The 17825-nt window shown below is 51.8% G+C and overlaps 2 protein-coding genes across 2 annotated transcripts; one reads left to right on the forward strand and one right to left on the reverse strand.

The window, feature by feature from the left end:
• Positions 1-94: 94 nt before the first annotated feature.
• Naglu (N-acetyl-alpha-glucosaminidase) lies at positions 95-12261 on the reverse strand. Its single transcript, XM_052756983.1, has 6 exons — positions 9194-12261; positions 8216-8363; positions 6867-7013; positions 6607-6692; positions 4780-5036; positions 95-2618 (listed from the first exon to the last, which is right to left on the reverse strand). The coding sequence occupies exons 1-6, from the start codon at positions 9568-9570 to the stop codon at positions 1414-1416; spliced, it is 2220 nt and encodes a 739-aa protein (XP_052612943.1). The 5' UTR covers positions 9571-12261; the 3' UTR covers positions 95-1413.
• A 93-nt stretch (positions 12262-12354) lies between these two features.
• Positions 12355-13068, forward strand: LOC128121910 (eukaryotic translation initiation factor 1). Its single transcript, XM_052756985.1, has 2 exons — positions 12355-12711; positions 12938-13068. The coding sequence occupies exons 1-2, from the start codon at positions 12415-12417 to the stop codon at positions 12980-12982; spliced, it is 342 nt and encodes a 113-aa protein (XP_052612945.1). The 5' UTR covers positions 12355-12414; the 3' UTR covers positions 12983-13068.
• Positions 13069-17825: the final 4757 nt, after the last annotated feature.

The raw sequence follows: 17825 nt of genomic DNA on the forward strand, positions 1-17825 counted from the left end.
GGGAATCAGAAGTGAGGGCCAGAAAGAAATGCCTCCACACCAGGGTCCACACGTGCACCCAAACCCTTCTAGACATACCCGCCGTACATGGTACTTGAGTTGAATAGTGCCAAGCTGATTCAGCAGTTTATTGTTAACCGAAAACAGTACTTTAACCCCCAGATCTGGGGTGGAGGAGTAGAGCAGCTTGCTGCGGGCCCCAGGAATATATCATAAGAACTCAGCTGGTTATGGCAAAGTCACTACCTGGAGGAATCAGGGAATTCCTCCAGAGGAAGCCAAATCCCAAGGAGTTTTTGGTGTTACTTGGCTTGTTATATATCAGCTGTCTTCTGTTATGAAAATCATGTGTGCCTTCATAGTTTTCCCAATTGATTTTTCCCTAAGAAGGACTAACAGTGTGGACTGATCACTCTCTAGACATACACATTCCAGGCATTTGGAGAACAGCCTCAGGAAAGGCTTTCCCTGGAATCAGATATCTCCCCTAGCCACTTTCAAGGACTAAAGGAGACACCACCCAGGTGGTCGCCCAATTTCCGAGGACTAACAGTGATAACCACCCACAGGCGAGTCTCCTGACTTAAGGTAAATTCCACAAGGAGACACCACCCGGGGGGGGGGGGGGGGCGCCCAACTTCCTAGGACTAACAATGATAGCAGCCCACAGGCAAGTCTCCTGATTTAAGGTAAATTCCACAAAGAGACACCGCCTAGGTGAGGTGGACATTAAGTAAATAGCTTCACACAATTTAGCTCGGACCCGGGACTTCCAGGGCACAGGGGAGAAGAGAAAAGAGAATGGAAGAACTAGATGGGTAAGAACTTGAGAGGAACAAGCTGAGATGGGGAAGAACTAGATTGAAGGGCTAGAAGAGAGGACTAGAGGAACGAGATGGAAGATGAGAAAGAGCCGGATGGGGAAGAACAAGATGAGGAAGAGCCAGATGAGAGAGAAGGAGATGGGAGAGGAGCTAATAGGGGGAAGAACTAGATAGAGGAGAACCCAGAAGGGACAGAACTAGATGAAGGAATTAACATAGAACCTAGAGGGGGCAGTAGATAAATATAGAGAAATCAGGCAAGAAAGGAGCTAGACATGAGAGCAGAATAGAAGCTGTGCACAGAGAGAGAACTATCACAGAATAATAAAGTGTATGAACTAAGGAGTTTCGTGTACATAGATTCATTTCTTTTTATCAAAGATTAATTCTCAGCTGGTTGTAGATTCTTCCCGGACCCTGGGAGGGGACTATCGAGGGGCTGGACCCCCCAAGTCCCCGATAGCAGCTCATCTTCCTTCAATCGACACTCACTGGCTGACCCTGGTTCCTTCCCCTAGGCATAGGGATCATCCTGTGCTTTTTCCAGGTTTGAAGACCTGTTCCAGCAGGTCCCTGGACCACTGGCCTGTCACAAAGAGCCTGCCTGGGGGTGATATTTGAGGAAGATCTTCTTGGCTAGGTCCACAGTGTCCCCCTGGGGTTGACTGGGATACCTCTTCTTGTTGATAACGAAGGCCTTCTCCAGTGGGAAAACATCCTTCTCAAACTTGCGCTGTTGGAAGGGGACGCCGCTGGCGAGGCTGTGAGCCAGAGTCTCCATGAAGAGACCCCAGCGTGGCTGGTAGTAATCGGCTACCAGTCCTGCCAGCTGCTTATTGGCGTAGTCCAGAATGTTACCCTCAGGCCCCCACAGGGTCAGCTGGTAGCGGCTGTTCTGTTCATAAAACTGGGCCTCAGCTTCACTCACTGCCACAGCCCGGGCCTGATCCAACCAGCTGCCCAGCAAGAAGCGGCTGTCGCTTGCCAGTAGCTCATCTAGGGCAGGTAGGAGCATATAGGCCAGACGGCCTCCTGCCCTGAGCAAGAGATCCAGCTCCTTATTCAGGTAGGCGGTCCTTGCCTCCTCATAGCACAAACTCACCAGCTCCTGCACTGCCTGGCGGGTGACATCCACCAGGTCATAGCGGAAGGCTGGGCTGGCGGTCAGGTTTGGAGCAGCTGTTAACAGCAGTCGCCAGGCCTCAAACACGTCTGATCGGTTGTACCAGACAGTGGTACTCATCTGTAGGGATGGCCGCTTGACCAGCGGGCTCCGATTGTGCCCACTGCAGGTCCCCCCAGAACAGTTGTAGACACTCCTAAGGAGGAGTCTCCAGGCTGCCTCTGCATCGGGCTGGGAGATCCCATATCGGCGGCTGGCAAAGCTGCTCACCCAGGCCACCAAATCCGGCACAGGGTCCTTGCGCCAACCCAGCTCAGCCATGAGAGCATAGACCACTTCATTCTGGCCGATGCCCTCAGGGACTATGCCGGTGCCGACCATGGTGGAGTTGGGGAAGAGGCGAGCTGTCCTGGGGCCTTGGTTCACAGCCTCCAGGGTTCCAAACAGGCCATGGTTACCTCCAAAGTTGTGCAGCATGCACCAGATGAAGGGCTGGCCGTGGAAGGAGGCTGTGTGGACGTAAACAGGCTGGCTCTCGGCAAACAGGTCCAGAACCAAGAGACGACCACGGGGCACAGCCTCCAGCACGGCCTTGATCTGAGCAGGGCCCCAGAATTGAGGCTGGTGCTGGAAAAGCCAGCCTTGGAGCAGCCACATAGCATCAGGGTCCACTGCAGTGGGGGGAGGGGAGGAGACAAAGAGGAGAGATGAGGAGAGGGAGGAGAAGGGGCCGATGCTGACCCTAATCTGCCCGTGAGGAAACAGGCGATTATCACAGGTCCCATCATCCCCCGTGGCTGATCCCCTTGTTACTCTGCCATCTCTGGGACCCTTCTCTCCATCCTGCCTCCTCCAGGACAGTACTTACCTGGCTTCCTGGACATCAGAGCTATTCCGAAAGCTTAAGATATGGATGCCTGGGCCCCGAAATTCTGGACCTGCTCAATCAGGAGACCCAGGGGTTGGGCCTGAGAAGCCTCAAATCTGGCAAGTATTTGGGTTTAGATATAGCATTTGAGTGTGTTTCCCAAGGGTTCATGACTAAAAGATTCAAATTTCATGCCTAATCTCCATTGTGAGATAAAAAGGTGGAGACTCAGGTCTACGAGGTGGCCCTGCCAGGAAAGGGTGTTAGTGCTAAGCCTGACATCCAGCGTTTCCATGCATGAGCCCACATGGCGGAAGGAAAGAACAGACTCCTACAAGCTGTCCTGTGAATTCCACATGTGCGCCTGGGGTGGAGTACATGCACATACATAAATAGATGTAACTTTTTTTTTTTTCTAAGACAGGGTTTCTCTGTGTAACTGCTCTGACTGTCCTGGAACTCACTTTGTAGACCAGGCTGGCCTCGAACTCAGAGAGATCTGCTTGCCTCTGCCTCCTGAGTGCTGTGGTTAAAGGCATGGGCCACCACCGCTGTAACTTTTCAACTAAGAAAAAATAGAAGGGGCTGGGTATGGTGACTCACGCCTTTAGTCCCAGCACTTGGGAGGTAGGGGCAGGTAGATCTCTGAGTTCTAGGCCAGTCTGGTCTACAAAGCAAGTTCCAGGAGAGCCAAGGCTGTTACACAGAGAAACATTGTCTTGAAACTACCCTCCTACCCCCCCCCAAAAAAAAGAAAAAAATAGGGTAGGTTTCAAAGTGAGGGTTGGGCCTCTGGTTCCAGATCATGCTGGGAGAGTACTACTCAAGGAAGCATAAGCCAGTGTGTCGGTTTCAGGACGACGGGGCACCCCTCGGAGGGCTCTCCCTTACTTGGGCCCCCCTCTTCCATAAGTGGTAGAAAAGAGTCTTGGTCTCATGTCTGTGGGACAGGATGGATGTGTAACCTCTGACCTTTATGACCGATTTCAATCATGACGTGGACACCAAATAAATTTTTTGTTGCTGAGGTTTTGTTTTGAGACAGGGTCTTTCTACATCACCCTGGCTGTCCTGGAACTCACTGTGTAGACCTGAACTCACAGAGATCCACCTGCCTTTGCTTCCTGAATACTAAAATTAAAGGCATGTGCCACCATGCCCGGCTCCAAATAAAAACTTTATTATTGTTGTTGTTTGTGTGTATGACGTGTATGTGTGAACACACATGTGGGAATCACAGGACCACTTTGTGGAGTTGGTTCTCTCATCCCATCTTTGTGTGGGCTTCACGGATCAAACTCGGGTCATTAGGTTTGAATGCCTTAACTCACCAAGACATCTCGCTGCTCCTACTACCTACCCCCTACTTGAGAGCTCAGGGTCTCAAGTAGCCCAGGCTGGCCTTGAACTCCTGATCCTTCTGCTTCCACCTCTTAAGCGCTGGGGTTACAGGCATGTGCCATCATGCCTGGCTTAAAATCTTTTTTTTTTAAAATTATGTATACAATTGTTACAGTGTTCTGCCTGCATGTATGCCTGCAGGCCAGAAGAGGGCGCCAGATCTCATTACAGATGGTTGTGAGGCACCATGTGGTGGCTGGGAATTGAACTCAGGACCTCTGGAAGAGCAGTCGGTGCTCTTAACCTCTGAGCCATCTCTCCAGCCCCCTAAAATCTTTTTAATAGGTTGTGCTCCATACTTTTTTACAAGGCTGGGCATCCCGTTCCATGAGCGAGTCCCACCACACAGATGAAGCAACAGACGCTAGATGGGGAGGAAGGAACCCCAGGTCACGTGTCACTCACCACTGTCAGCCAGACCTCAGCACCCGGAGTGGGTAAGTGAGCTGGCATACATGCACAAAGGCCGGTTGAGCTGGAACGTGTGGTGTCACCAGGGCACAGGGCCTCCTCCCACCCATCCCCTCGCCCTGATGCCCCAAGGGGTTTCCTAGCCACCATACCCGCAATCATGGCCTCATAGACAGCCGCAGTGGCTGCGGTGAGGTAGGAGGGCTCCGAGGAGGGAGGCTGCATCTCGTTGAAAGTGTCAGCCCCATAGATATGATCTGTGCCAAACTCTTTGGTCAGCTCCCGTAGGAAGAGGCTCCCGATGAGGGGGAATATGGGGTCTCCTGGAGCCAGAAGGAAGGAGCAGGAGAAGGAGCAGTTGAAATGTCCCCAGCTGCCCAACTGGGTGACATTGACTTGTGGGAACACCCTATGGAGGAAAAAAAGGATCAGGGTTGGTGGAGGCTGACGCAGTGTTTGACTTGGCCTTATACCCCTCATCGGCCTCACATCTGTGGCTTTCCGGACTGTGTCTGGGTTTCTCACACCTCCATGCCTTTACACATGCTGTGTCCCTTGCCTGGTAGCACTTCCTCCACCTCTCAGGCTTACCCACCTGCTTCTTCCTCACTGTCCCTAAGAGTCATCTGTCTCAAAAGCTCTGCTATCTTCCTCTGCCAATTATCTCTCCTTAGGGACAGAGCCATGGGCACCTTGTCACTACTCCCCAGGACCCAGCACAGGATTGGGTCTGACATCTGTAGACGCCTGGGAAAATGTTAACTGAATGAAAAGAATAAGGTTCCCACCACTTGGTGAGCAAGATGGTGGGGGAGCCAGGCAGCCAGGAGTGTCACACTGTGACAGTAGTGCGGGCCAGGTGCTCCCGGGCATGCTGAGGGTCCCTGGAGGTGCTGGCAAGGCTTGACAAGGGAGGCACCTCAGCTGGACCTTGAAGGTTCGTCCAGCCACAGAAGAGAAGACCGAGGACCAACACCCTCCCTAGGCCACTGGAAAGAGCGGCTACTCACTGACATTCTGTGCCTGGCAATATGCATGCACACCCCAGGCTGGCAGGACAGCAGGTGAGGGAATTATTTATTAAATAATAAAACTACACACACACACACACACACACACACACACACACACACACACACACACTAAATTAAAGTTAGCGACTGAAGAGATGGCTCAGCAGTTAGGAGCACTTGCTGCTCTTGCAGAGGACCCAGGTTTGAGTCCCAGCACCCACAGGGTAGTTCCCAGCCATCTGTCACTCCAGCCTCAGGGAACCCGATGTTCTCTTTTCTTCTCCACCAGCACCAGGCACGCATGTGGTACACAGACATCCAGACAGGCAAAACACCCACACACATAAAATAAATGAAACCTTTTTAAATTTGGTGAGTTTTCTAAGTTTGATGCTAACAATTTGGGAATACTTTGAGATTCATTTATTTTTATTTTACGTGTATGAGTGTTTGTCTGCATTTATGTACGCGTACTATGTGCATGCAGCTCCTGAAAGGTCATCAGCTCCCCTGGAACAGGAGTTACAGATGGCTGTGAACTACTCTGTGGGTGCTGAGAACCAAACCATGGTCCTCTGCAAGGGCAGCAATCTTAACTGAGCCACCTCTCCAGCGGTGCCCGACCCCGTGTGTATAAATTTACACATATAAAAACTGGGTCCGACCCCATGTGTATAAATTTACACATATAAAAACTGGGTTTCTCTACGTAGTTCAGGCGGGCCTGGAACTGGTGGTGTCCCAGTCTCGATCTCCTGAATACAGAGATTGGGAGAGTGTCCCCACCCAGGAATGATTCCATTTCACAAGCAAGGTAACTGATTCACAGAGACGTCAATCTCTGTCCAGGCAGTGGCTGACCACAGAACCAGGAGTCAAGTGACACCAACCTCCCAAGCTTCAGTGTTGACATCATGCTTTTCAGGGCAAACCTCTTCCCTTTGAGATGAGCAGGGAGGGCCTCACCTGGTGATGGCCTTGGGGACATGTCCTGCGAAGGCAGGAAGCACTGGGATCATGCCGAAGGAGCGCATCCGGTGCAGGATCCGATGCTGGGAGGGACGGAGGTCAATGTGACAGGTCCTCTTGGGGGGGGGCTTGCTTACTCAGGGAGGGAGGGAGGTTTCCTACGGGCCAGTTAAGAGCCCGAGGCTAGCTAAGCACCACCATCCCTGGATCTGAGACCACCCAGCGCCCATTCTGCCTTTCCCCTCCCCACTCTTTACCTGCAGGTAGAGTTGCTTGAGGTGCCAGGGGCGGGAGAGGGGGCCACCCCAGGTGTGCAGGTTACCCATGCGTTCCCAGGCCAGGAAGGCAGGACCGGTGAAGTACTCATCAATCTCTGACTGGGTCAGGCCCAAGGCCAGGTACACCTGCAGAAAAGCAGAGCCCCCACACCTATAAACACAGGAATCTCCATCTATCACTCCACGTCACAAGCACTCATTCATCACTTGTCTGGGCTGGTTACTATTGCTACTAAGCTAGAATCGGAATCCAGCCTACAGGGAGCTCACAGGCCAGGAGAACACAGACCTGTTGAGTAGGAGAAGGCACTCAGTGTCACCTTTGTGGGATGGGTGAAGATAGGGGACCCAAAGGGGCTTTCTTTGTGATCCAGGGAGAGTCTCTGTGTTGGTTATTTTTGTTTCTTTTATTATTATTATTATTATTATTATTATTATTAGTTGTTGTTGTTGTTGTTGTTGTCAACTTTACTTAAGCTAGGGTCGTCTGGGAAAAGGAACCGTCAACTGAGAAAATACTGCCCATCGATTGGCCTGTAGGCAATCCTGTGGGGCATTTTCTTGACTGATGATTGATACGGAAGGGCCCAGTCCACTGTGGGCAGCGCCATCCCCAGGCAGGTGGTTCTGGGTGTGTAAGAAGGCAAACTGAGGAAATCAGGAGCATGTCAATACAAGCAGTGTTCCTCTGCAGCCTCTGCCTCCAAGGTTCCTGCCCTGCCTGAGCTCTGCCTCCGTTTCCCTTCACAATGGTCTGTGACTGGGATGTGTGAGCCGAATGGACTCTTTCCTTCCCAAGTTGCTTTAGATCATGGGGTTTTATTATTAGCAACAGAAGGAAAACTAAGAGGTCTTGGAGCAAGCTTGGCCAAAGGGAAGGGACTTGGTCAAGACTAATGATCACTATGTAGCAGAAGATGACCTTGACTTCTTTCTTCCGTGTTTGTGTGTGTGTGTGTGTGTGTGTGTGTGTGTGTGTGTGTGTGTGTGTGTGTGTAGCCCTCGCTGTCCTGGAACTCGCTCTGTAGACCAGGCTGGTCTCGAATTCACAGAGATCCATCTACCTCTGTCTCCCCAATACTAGGATTAAGGGTGTGCACCACCACCACCCTAACCTCGAATTTCTAATCCTCCTACCTCTACCTAAGTACTGGGATTACGGAGTACAGGCATGTACCGCCATTTCCAGTTGTTACAGTAGGTTGCTGGAGTCTCATCTACAGGAAGCACCCAGATGGATTGTCCCACCCGGAGAAGCGTCAGTCCCCCCAGGGCCAGTGAGTGTGTGAGCTGGGGAGGACAGTGTGAGGGGCCAGGTTGGCACAAACCCGCTGCCAGATGGCCTCCTGGCCATTCCAAGCCAGTGCCAGGTTGATGCCATTCAGCGCCATCCAGTCAATCTCTTGCTCCCAACGGGCCCAGTCCCACCACACGAAGGAGTAGCTGTGCGTGCACACATTCTGGTAATAGCGATACCTGCAGGTAGGGGCACATTATTGGGGACATATAGGATGCCTCACTCACCCATCACCCTGGAACACCTCAGAGGCAGCCTGGCTCTGGAATACTACCCCTAGCATACACACACACACACACACACACACACACACACACACACACACACACACAACAGTGGGCAAAGGTTTCAAAGTGGCCCCTCTACTGGTCATTCCAGATTCACCCCAGGTAAAGCCAACACATAGTGCTGGAACGTCCCTCAGGGTTCCATAATCTAATAGCTATTGTGAATACATAACTTCATTTTCATCCAACATGTCCAGAGCCCTTAATGTGCGTCGTGGGGGGTCCTAGGGTGTCCGTGCAAAATTCGTCTCTGTCCTAAAGAGGGTTCCCAGTTCCTACAGTTTGATGGGGGTGGGGGGACACATCATGCCCATACAGTATGACAAATGCTAGAATAAAGGCCTGGGACTTCGGGAAGGGTCACTCCACGGCATCTTCAGAGAGGCCAAAGGAGGAGCATGGAATGCATGGATCACGAGAACGCCTTCGAAATTCTACCATCACGCTCAGAGTCTCAATCCACAGCGCGGCGGGCGTCATTATTTGCAGCCGGGGCTCTGGGAAGCTAAGTGACTTTGCTTAAGAACACACATCTAGTTAGTGGGGGAAGCTAAAATCTGAAGGCACAACGGTGGGACCCCAGAGCCAGCACTTCCTTCTCGGTCTTCCAGGTGTCTGTAGCTGCGGCTGTCCCCACCCCAGCGCGGTGAGCCTCACCAACAGTGGGTGCCCCGGGGCTACAGGCGGCTGCCCCAGCCACTTAGGACCTAGAGCGTTAATACCTGTTGGGCGTGGCCTCGGTCAGCTCTTCGGCCACGGCGGGCAGCGGCCGCGGCAGGTGCAGCTGAGAGCCGGACCAGGCCACCTGGCAGCCGCAGAAGTCGCGCAGGTAGCGGTGCAGCCCCGCGGCGGCCGCCACCCCGGTGGAGCCGCGCACACGCACCGGCGTCCCGCCGCCGCCGCTCAGGCTGTAGGTGTCCAGACCTGACTCGGCTGCCAGCGCGCGCTCGACCGACACCAAGAAATCGGCCGCCGGCCCGGGTCCCAGCAGCCGGGCCACCAGCTCCCGGACGGCCTCCGCCTCCCGAGCCTCGTCGCCCACCGAGCCCCCGGCCAGGAGTAGGAAGCCCAAAACCACGGCCAGCACCGCGGCTTCCATGATGCCAACCGTGCGGAGGACCGCTCACAACCAACACCAGCTCAGGGCCAGGGGCGGTGCTGCCCGCATCCAATCGGCTGCGGACTTCGGGCCACGTGGCCTGAAGGATGGGGCTCCAGCTACCCGTCTGGAAACTTGGTTTCCGGACCCAGACCCTCTGGGTCTGCTGACCACGCGCGTGCCTGGAGGACGCGTGACCCCATCAGACATCCACGGCCATTTGGAACGCTGCGCATGCTCAAGCCCTTTTGGGGTGCAGCCCCGCTTTCTTCTGCAAGCCGCCTTTCATCCAGCCAGCCACTCTTTTAAGTGCTGAGAATTGAAACCAGCCAAGGACTCCACCACTGAGCTCTATCTTCAACCCCTCGTCTAATAACTATGTATTTGGATTTTCTTTCGTATCAGACACTGCCACTGCTACTGCTGGACGGGTGAAGGATGGCCTCAGCTGTCCTTTGTGGCCAGAGACCTGGAAACCAAACCAGAATTTCCCTGGGTGAGGAGATAGGTCCGTGGGAAAAGCACTTGCACCTGAGGACCTGCGTTCGAATCTGCAGGACCCGCATAAAGCTGGCCCGGGAGTGGGAGTCTGCAATTCCAGTGTTCGGTGATATGAGAGAAAGGGACAGCTGGCTTGGTGTACAAAGTGACGCACCAGGAAGACACCCTGTCTCAAGGTAGAAGGTGACACCTGAGATTGTCCTCTGCTGACACAAAAACAGACCTCTCACCTCAAAAGGACGGAGACAGTTTATTCTGGAGCCAAATATGAGCGACCATGGTCTGGGAACAGGTTTAGGTCACCCCAAATGTCCATGTTCCAGTGTGGAAAGGATTTGATGAAGTTTTCACAGTAACAGAGCAAAGAAAGTCCTAAGTCAAGACACTTTTCAGATACATTGCTGGGGACGTCAGAGGTGGGTTACAGTGAATCTGAGACCTCTGTTACAGGCTTTGGATGACGGTCTTGGCTTCTGGGATGATGGAAGCTGCTGGTCTGCTAAGTTAATACAGTCCAAAGGAAAACCAGTGTTCTGTGCATTCCAAAAGCCTTACCTAATTGTCAGAAAGCTGTTAGGTCAAGGACAGAGGAGGGCAGGTAACAATGGCTGTGGAGAAGGCTGAAGATGACCCAAGGTAATTTGGTTCTGGACCGGCAACATCTCAGATTCTTCAGAGCCTTGAAGTTCTGCTCAGCTGCTCAGCACACGGAAGCATCAGGAGAAACTGCTTTCCCAGAGCTCTGATTCAACCCTCTGGCCATCACGTGTGTGTCAGACACCCACACTCCCACACATACATGAGCGAGCACACACACACCATGCACACAGAAAGAAAAGAGTTTCTCCCAGGCCTGTAAGGCTATGAAGAACACCGAGGTCTCCAAAGGGGCACTGACATTTTATCCGAAACCCAAGGATGAATAGGCATTTACAAGGAGGAAAGAGCGAGCCTTCCAGGCAGAGGGATGCAGGGATAGATGGGATCGGGGAAGGTGATTTTAGCTTGGGGGATTTGAGGAAGTAAAATGTGACCACATGAGCCCAGCTTGGCTAGCGGGAGGGTCAGGAAGGGCTTTCCAGCGGATCCTCAAAGGGCTCTGGAGCAGAATCAGAACTGTCACTTTACCCAACGGGCCTGGGAAGTGAGGGGGTGACTTGGGTAAGATCCAGCAGCAGCAGGAACAGCTGGAGGAGAATGGAAACTTAGTTCCCAGAGCTCGGTATGGGCCCCAAAAGATGTTCCAAGCCTTGCAGATGCTCAAGCTGCCAGCCTCAGAGGGCAGGGCGAGGGTGACTGGGTGACTGGCGATGGGGGGGGGGGGGCAGAGGGCCGTGGGCTCCTGAGAAAGACTTGATTTTCTAAGAGGATTCTGGAGCCCGGTGTGGTAGCACGTGCCTGGGATCCCTTTTGGGAGGCTGAGGAAGGAAGAGCTGGGGTTCAAGACCTGGGTGAGTTTCGGACCAGCCCTGCTGGGGTGGGGGTGGGGTTTAGAGAGACAGTGCTGTTCCTTTCTCTCGAAGTTGTTCCCGGGGTGGGAGAGACCCCAGCTTCTTGTCAGTTCCCTTTAGCTGGAGATTCTCATCCTTTCCGAGGAAGCAGCCCAATCTTAAACTGGAAAGGAAAGATTTGCTCCTGGGACCTCGCCCTACCCTATCCTCATGTAACATGCTGTATGTGGAGGCCAGAGGTCATGTCTTCCTCTTGCCCTCCACCTTCTTTTTTGAGACAGGGTCTCTCCCTAAACCCGGAGCTTTCCAGTTCTGCTAGGCTGACTGGCAGAGGGCCCTAAGACTCTGCCTGTCTCCCCCGGCCCCCCTCCCAAGTGCTGGTGTTAGAGATGAGAACCTTGTATACATGGCTTTTACGTGTGTCTTCTCATCCAAATTACACAAAAGACATCGTGGTGGGTGGTTTCAATGGCAACTTGCCACAAATTAGGATTGGAGAGTGACAAGTCAGTTAGTTCCTCCTCCGGTGCCTGCCTTGAGTTCCTGCCTCAGCTTCTCACAATGGTGGACTGTAGCCTATGAGGTAAAACAAAGCCTTTCCCCACCAAGTGCTCCCTCCCCCTCCCCGCCAAGACAGGGTTTCTCTGTGTAGCCTTGGCTGTCCTGTAACTCACTCTATAGACCAGGCTGGCCTGGGACTCACAGAGATCTGTCTGCCTCTGCCTCCCAAGTGCTGGGACTAAAGGTGTGTGCCGGCCCCAGTCACTGAGCCGCCGCCGAGGACTCAGCTGCCTCCCCCTCGAACCCCCCCACTTCCTGACGCTCCCCCCCCCCCTTCTCCCGCAGCCGCCTTCCGCAGGCCGTTTCCACCAAGGAAAAGGAATCGGATCGTATGTCCGCTATCCAGAACCTTCACTCTTTCGACCCCTTTGCTGATGCAAGTAAGGGTGATGACCTGCTTCCTGCTGGCACTGAGGATTATATCCATATAAGAATTCAACAGAGAAACGGCAGGAAGACCCTTACTACTGTCCAAGGGATCGCTGATGATTACGATAAAAAGAAACTAGTGAAGGCGTTTAAGAAGAAATTTGCCTGCAATGGTACTGTAATTGAGCATCCAGAATATGGAGAAGTAATTCAGCTACAGGGTGACCAGCGCAAGAACATATGCCAGTTCCTGATAGAGGTGAGCTCAGACCCTGCCTCTGTACTGTCAGCCTTTTTAAGGTGTGGGATTCCTGGTGTTGGGGTCAGAAGGGTGTGTGTGACCTCAGTTGAACCAGGATTGACAGGATAACAATCCCTCCTTATTGAGATTCCTCTGTCTGGTGTAGTAGTTGTAAACTGGTGGTTAGTGTCGTTCACAGACTTAACCCCTGTCCTCTAAAACTTTCATCCTTTTCTCTCTGCAGATTGGACTGGCTAAGGACGACCAGCTGAAGGTCCATGGGTTTTAAGTGCTTGTGACTCTCTGAAGCTTAAGTGAGGATTTCCTTGCAATGAGTAGAATTTCCCTTCTGTCCCTTGTCACGAGTTTAAAAACCTCACAGCGCCGGACGGTGGTGGCTCACGCCTTTAATCCCAGCACTCGGGAGGCAGAGGCAGGTGGATCTCTGTGAGTTCGAGGCCAGCCCGGTCTCCAAAGCGAGTTCCAGGAAAGGCGCAAAGCTACACAGAGAAACCCTGTCTCGAAAAACCAAAAAAAAAAAAAAAAAAAAAAAAAAACCTCACAGCTTGTATAATGTAATCATTTGGGGTCCGCTTTTAACTTGGACTAGTGTAACTCCTTCATGCAATAAACTGAAAAGAGCCATGCTGTCTAAAAAAAAAGGTGTGTGCCACCACACCTGGCTTCCTTTTTTCATTAATAAAACTGTTTGCTGGGTGTTGGAGGCAGAGGCAGGTGGATCTCTGAGTTAGAGGCCAGCCTGGTCTACAGAATGAGTTCCAGGACAGACCAACAAAACAAAACAGAAACCAAACCAAAACAAAACAAACCGTTTGAGCTGGTGTTAGGAGCATAACTTCAAAACCGTTTTGTTGAACTCAGAAGCCGTGTAATGTGCCTTGGAACACTGAGAAACATTAGGCCTCAGAAGCAAGCTCCAGGCAGGCCGGCACCTCAGACACCAGCCTAGCCAGGGATAGGCCTTGATATGCTAATGACGTTGACGAGCTAGTGAACCAGCCCCACGATGTGACCCCTGAGAGCACAAAGCTATTATTGCCCAGTGAAACGATGCAGACATTGGAATTTTGGTAATAGTCTCTAGGATGGCCCTGCCCGTGCTGTGCTCCAAGCCACGGCTTCTCTAGCCTCTAGGTTGATATACATCGGCAAGAGGACTTGAGACTCTGTGTGTGGCCACAGCTTCAGTGACCACTGGACTTGAGGCACTGTTGCTGGGCCCACACACTCTCACCTAACAGCGCTAACCATTGACCTACACTCTCAGGGACCTCCTGAACTTCCATTAGTGCCATCCTCCCACTTGCTACGCCTGAAGGACTCGGCGGACTTGGGTAGAGCCCGCAGGCTTCTGAAGCACCCTCCCTGGAGAAGATTTCCCAGTGGAATCTTGCAGCATTTCTGCTCAAACAGCGGTCCCCACTTGGTGGGATGTCTGTTCATCTCTTATATTAGCGTGACAGTGTAAGGAATGATTGTGTGAATAAACCGAGCGCATTCAAAAGACACAGCTTGTGTGGACGTCCTAATTGCAGAACGCCCTATAGCCCACAGGCCGAGCTCTCCACGGCTGAGCATGGCAGCACCTGCCTTTAATCCCAGAGTTTGGGAGGCAGAGACAAAGCAGGTCTTTGTGAGTTCAAGAACAACATGGTCTCAAAGCTAGCCAGGGCTCCATATCGAGACTTATCTCAAGCACACCAGTCTTACCTGTATGCCTTTAGTCTTGAAGGAGGACGAGATAGGTTCATTACTCGAGGGGAGGTTAGCAGAAAAGCAAAAGCAGCTGACCCAAAGTATCGACATCAGCATAGCTGGGGATGCCAGGCTTTCAGCCTGCATCGGCCCCAAGGGCTTCTTAGAAAAACCAGTTTTAAAGGACTATTTCAGCAGCGTGGGGACATCATCTAGGGGGTTGGTTTACCAATGAATTCCCTGCTCATCACAATATCTCCGCACTGTTGAAGGGCGGGGACAGGAGGATCATTGGGGCCGGCTGGCTGCCCGCTTAGCTCTAGGTTCAGGGAGAGGTCTCCAGGAAAGCAAGCAAGCACAGAGTGCGAGACACTGATGTCTTCTGGCCTGCACACATACAGATGGGTGGTCGCACATGTATACACATACACCACACACATGCATAGAAAAAAAATTAGAGTGCTATCATAAACATCGTGATTATTCTAAAGCACTCAGTGGTTCTCAGCCTTCCTAATGCTGCGACCCTTTAATACAGTTCCTCATGTTGTTGTGACCCTCAACCATGAAATTGTTTCATTGCTACTTCATACTGTAATTTTGCTACTGTTATGAATCACAATGTAAATATCTAATATGCAGGTCATCTGATATGTGACCCTATGATGGAGTCATTTGACCGCAGAGGGGTCTCAACCCATATGTTGAGTGCCGGGCGGTGGTGGCGGAGAACCATGGTTCTGAGGAGACACTTGTGTCCCTCCCTTTGTCTAGTAGACGTCTGAGACAACGTCCCTGAAGAAATTTGAACTTTCCCAAGGATCTCATGCCGGGAGCTGCAAAGGCTGAGGCCCTCTGGGCAGACAGGAAGATTTAAAATCTGTTAGGAGTCATGGCAGGACAGACTGACACTGAGGTCACAGCAGGACAGACTGACCCTGAGGTCACTGCAGGACAGATTGACCCTGAGGACAGTTTGTTATGGAGATGCTGGCTAGGGCTGGGTTGATCTCCCTCCCAATCTGACCAAACTAGAGCAAATCCACTTCCCTTTATCAACTTCCTTCCCTCCCTCCCTCCCTCCCTCCCTCCCTCCCTCTCTCCCTCTTTCTTTCTTTCTTTCTTTCTTTCTTTCTTTCTTTCTTTCTTTCTTTCTTTCTTTCTTTCTTTCTTTCTTTCTTTCTTTTCTTTCTTTCTTTCTTTCTTTCTTTTTCGGCCTGCCTTTGCCTCCTGAGTGCTGGGATCAAAGGTGTGTGTCACCATGCCTGGCTCAATTTGTTTTCTAATTTCTACTTGTTTTGAGACAAAGTCTCATTCTATAGGTCAAGTTGGCCTTGAAGTCAAGGCAATCCTTCCGCCTCAGTCTCCCAAGTTCCTGTGATTACAAGCATGCCTAATTTCTTTTTAAATACATGGAAATTGTGGCGGGTTTATGGACCTGTATACTGATAGCAGTTTGGGCTCAGGAGTTCAAGACCAGCCTGAGCAACAGCAAAATCTCAAGAAACAAAAGGGGTGTGGGGCAGACAGGGAGGGTACAGTAGCATGGCTCAGCAGGCCGAGGCACTCGCCACAAGGCCTGGCAACTTGAACTCAGTCCCCGGGACCAACATGGTGGAAGAGGAAGAAGAAAACTGATTCTGGACAGTTCTCCCCTGACCTCCACACATATCAGTTAGGACACGTGCACAGCTGCACCAGAGTGGGCTGCTGGCGATGGGAGGCGTGTCTTGTTTTATTTTGTTTTTTCGAGACAGGGTTTCTCTGTGTAGCTTTGGAGCCTGTCCTGGATCTCACTCTGTAGCCCAGGCTGGCCTCGAACTCACAGTGATCTACCTGTCCCTGCCTCCTGAGTGCTGGGATTAAAGGCATGAGCCACCACTGCCCGGCGGGAGGCGTACTTATAATTATTTAATTAGTTAACTAATTAATCGTGAGTGGGTGTTTTGCCTGCCTATGTGTCTATGCACCAGATGCTTGCCTGGTACCTGCAAGGCCAGAAAAGGGCATCAGATCCTTTGGAACTTGAGTTACAGAGGTTTGTGAGCCACCATGAAGGTGCTGGGAATGGAACCCAGGTCCTCTGGAAGAGCATCCAGTGCTCTTAAACACTGAGCACTGAACTATCTCTTTTTCAGTCCTATTTTTTTCTTTTTTTTGAGACAAAGTCTCATCATGAAGCTCTGGATGGCCTGGAACTCATTGTGTACAGGCTGGCCTTGATTCACAGAGATCTGCTTTCCAAGTACTCGGTTTAAAAGTGTGGGCCACATAACTTGGTCTCTATTATTATTATTATTATTATTATTATTATTATTATTATTATTTTGGCTTGACAGGGTGTCTCTGTGTAGCCCTGGCTGTCCTGGAATTCACTCTGTAGACCAGGCTGGCCTTGAACTCAGAGATCTGCCTGCCTCTGACTCTCAAGTGCTGGGACTAACGGCGTGCAACACTGCTGCCTGCTCTTTCTTTCTTTCTTTCTTTCTTTGGAGACAATCTCACTGACTAGCCCTGACTGGCCTGGAGCTTCTGTGCAGATGAGGTCAGTCTTGGATTTACTGTGGTTCTCCTGCTGCTGTTCCTCGGTGCTGGTATCTAGGCTGCACCACCAGGGCTGGCACAGAACTCACTTTTATAACAGGGCCTTGAGTACATCTTGGTCCTTTTAGTGTGTGACAGGCTTTATTACTCACGTGTGAAGCAGCTGCCTGGGGGTCTCAGCTTGCTCTCCATCTCTCTGTTTTCTTTTGTTTCTGGCCATCCTGTCCCTCTGCTTATGCACTCTGGAATAACTCAGGATTCTTTCTGCCCTGCCAACCTGCTTGCTTACCTGACAGGCCAGCTGCTACCCTAACCACTTGGTGTGAGGATGAGACTTTCCCTGTGTGACCACCAGGGGGCAGCCTACACCCAGCACATGACTTGAAGGGTAGGTTGGGAGCGGCCTCTGCCGGTGGGTCATTGCTTGACTACCAGGGCAGAGGCTGAGACAGGGTTTCTCTGTGTAGTTTTGGTGTCTGTCTTGGATCTCGCGCTGGAGACCAGAGGGAAAGTGGCCGGTTCCACGCTATGAAGGCAGTGATGGAGTTGTCCCCATTCCTGTGAAGCTTGGGCCTCCCGGCTGAGCCGTGGCTGCTCTCTCTGATGAGATTGGTTCTAGGACCTCAGGATGAGGGTATTCCTTGGACAGGGGCACAGACTCTCAGCAGGTGTCTTGGCTTTGGGAATCATAAAGGGAAAAGGACATTCCCCTTAGAAGCAGACACAATGGAGCCTGTTCCTCACCCATAACTTCCCACACATTTCAGCCCAGGGCCGGGGCAACTCATCTTCTTCAGTTGGCTGGAGGAAACCCGAGGCTTCTGGATTCTGAGAATCTCAGCCGAGCTAAGGACTCCGGGCTCTTCTTTCTC

This window comes from Peromyscus californicus, unplaced genomic scaffold (assembly GCF_007827085.1).
Source record: "Peromyscus californicus insignis strain IS unplaced genomic scaffold, ASM782708v3 Scaffold_3__1_contigs__length_106647218, whole genome shotgun sequence".
Lineage (NCBI taxonomy): Eukaryota > Metazoa > Chordata > Mammalia > Rodentia > Cricetidae > Peromyscus > Peromyscus californicus.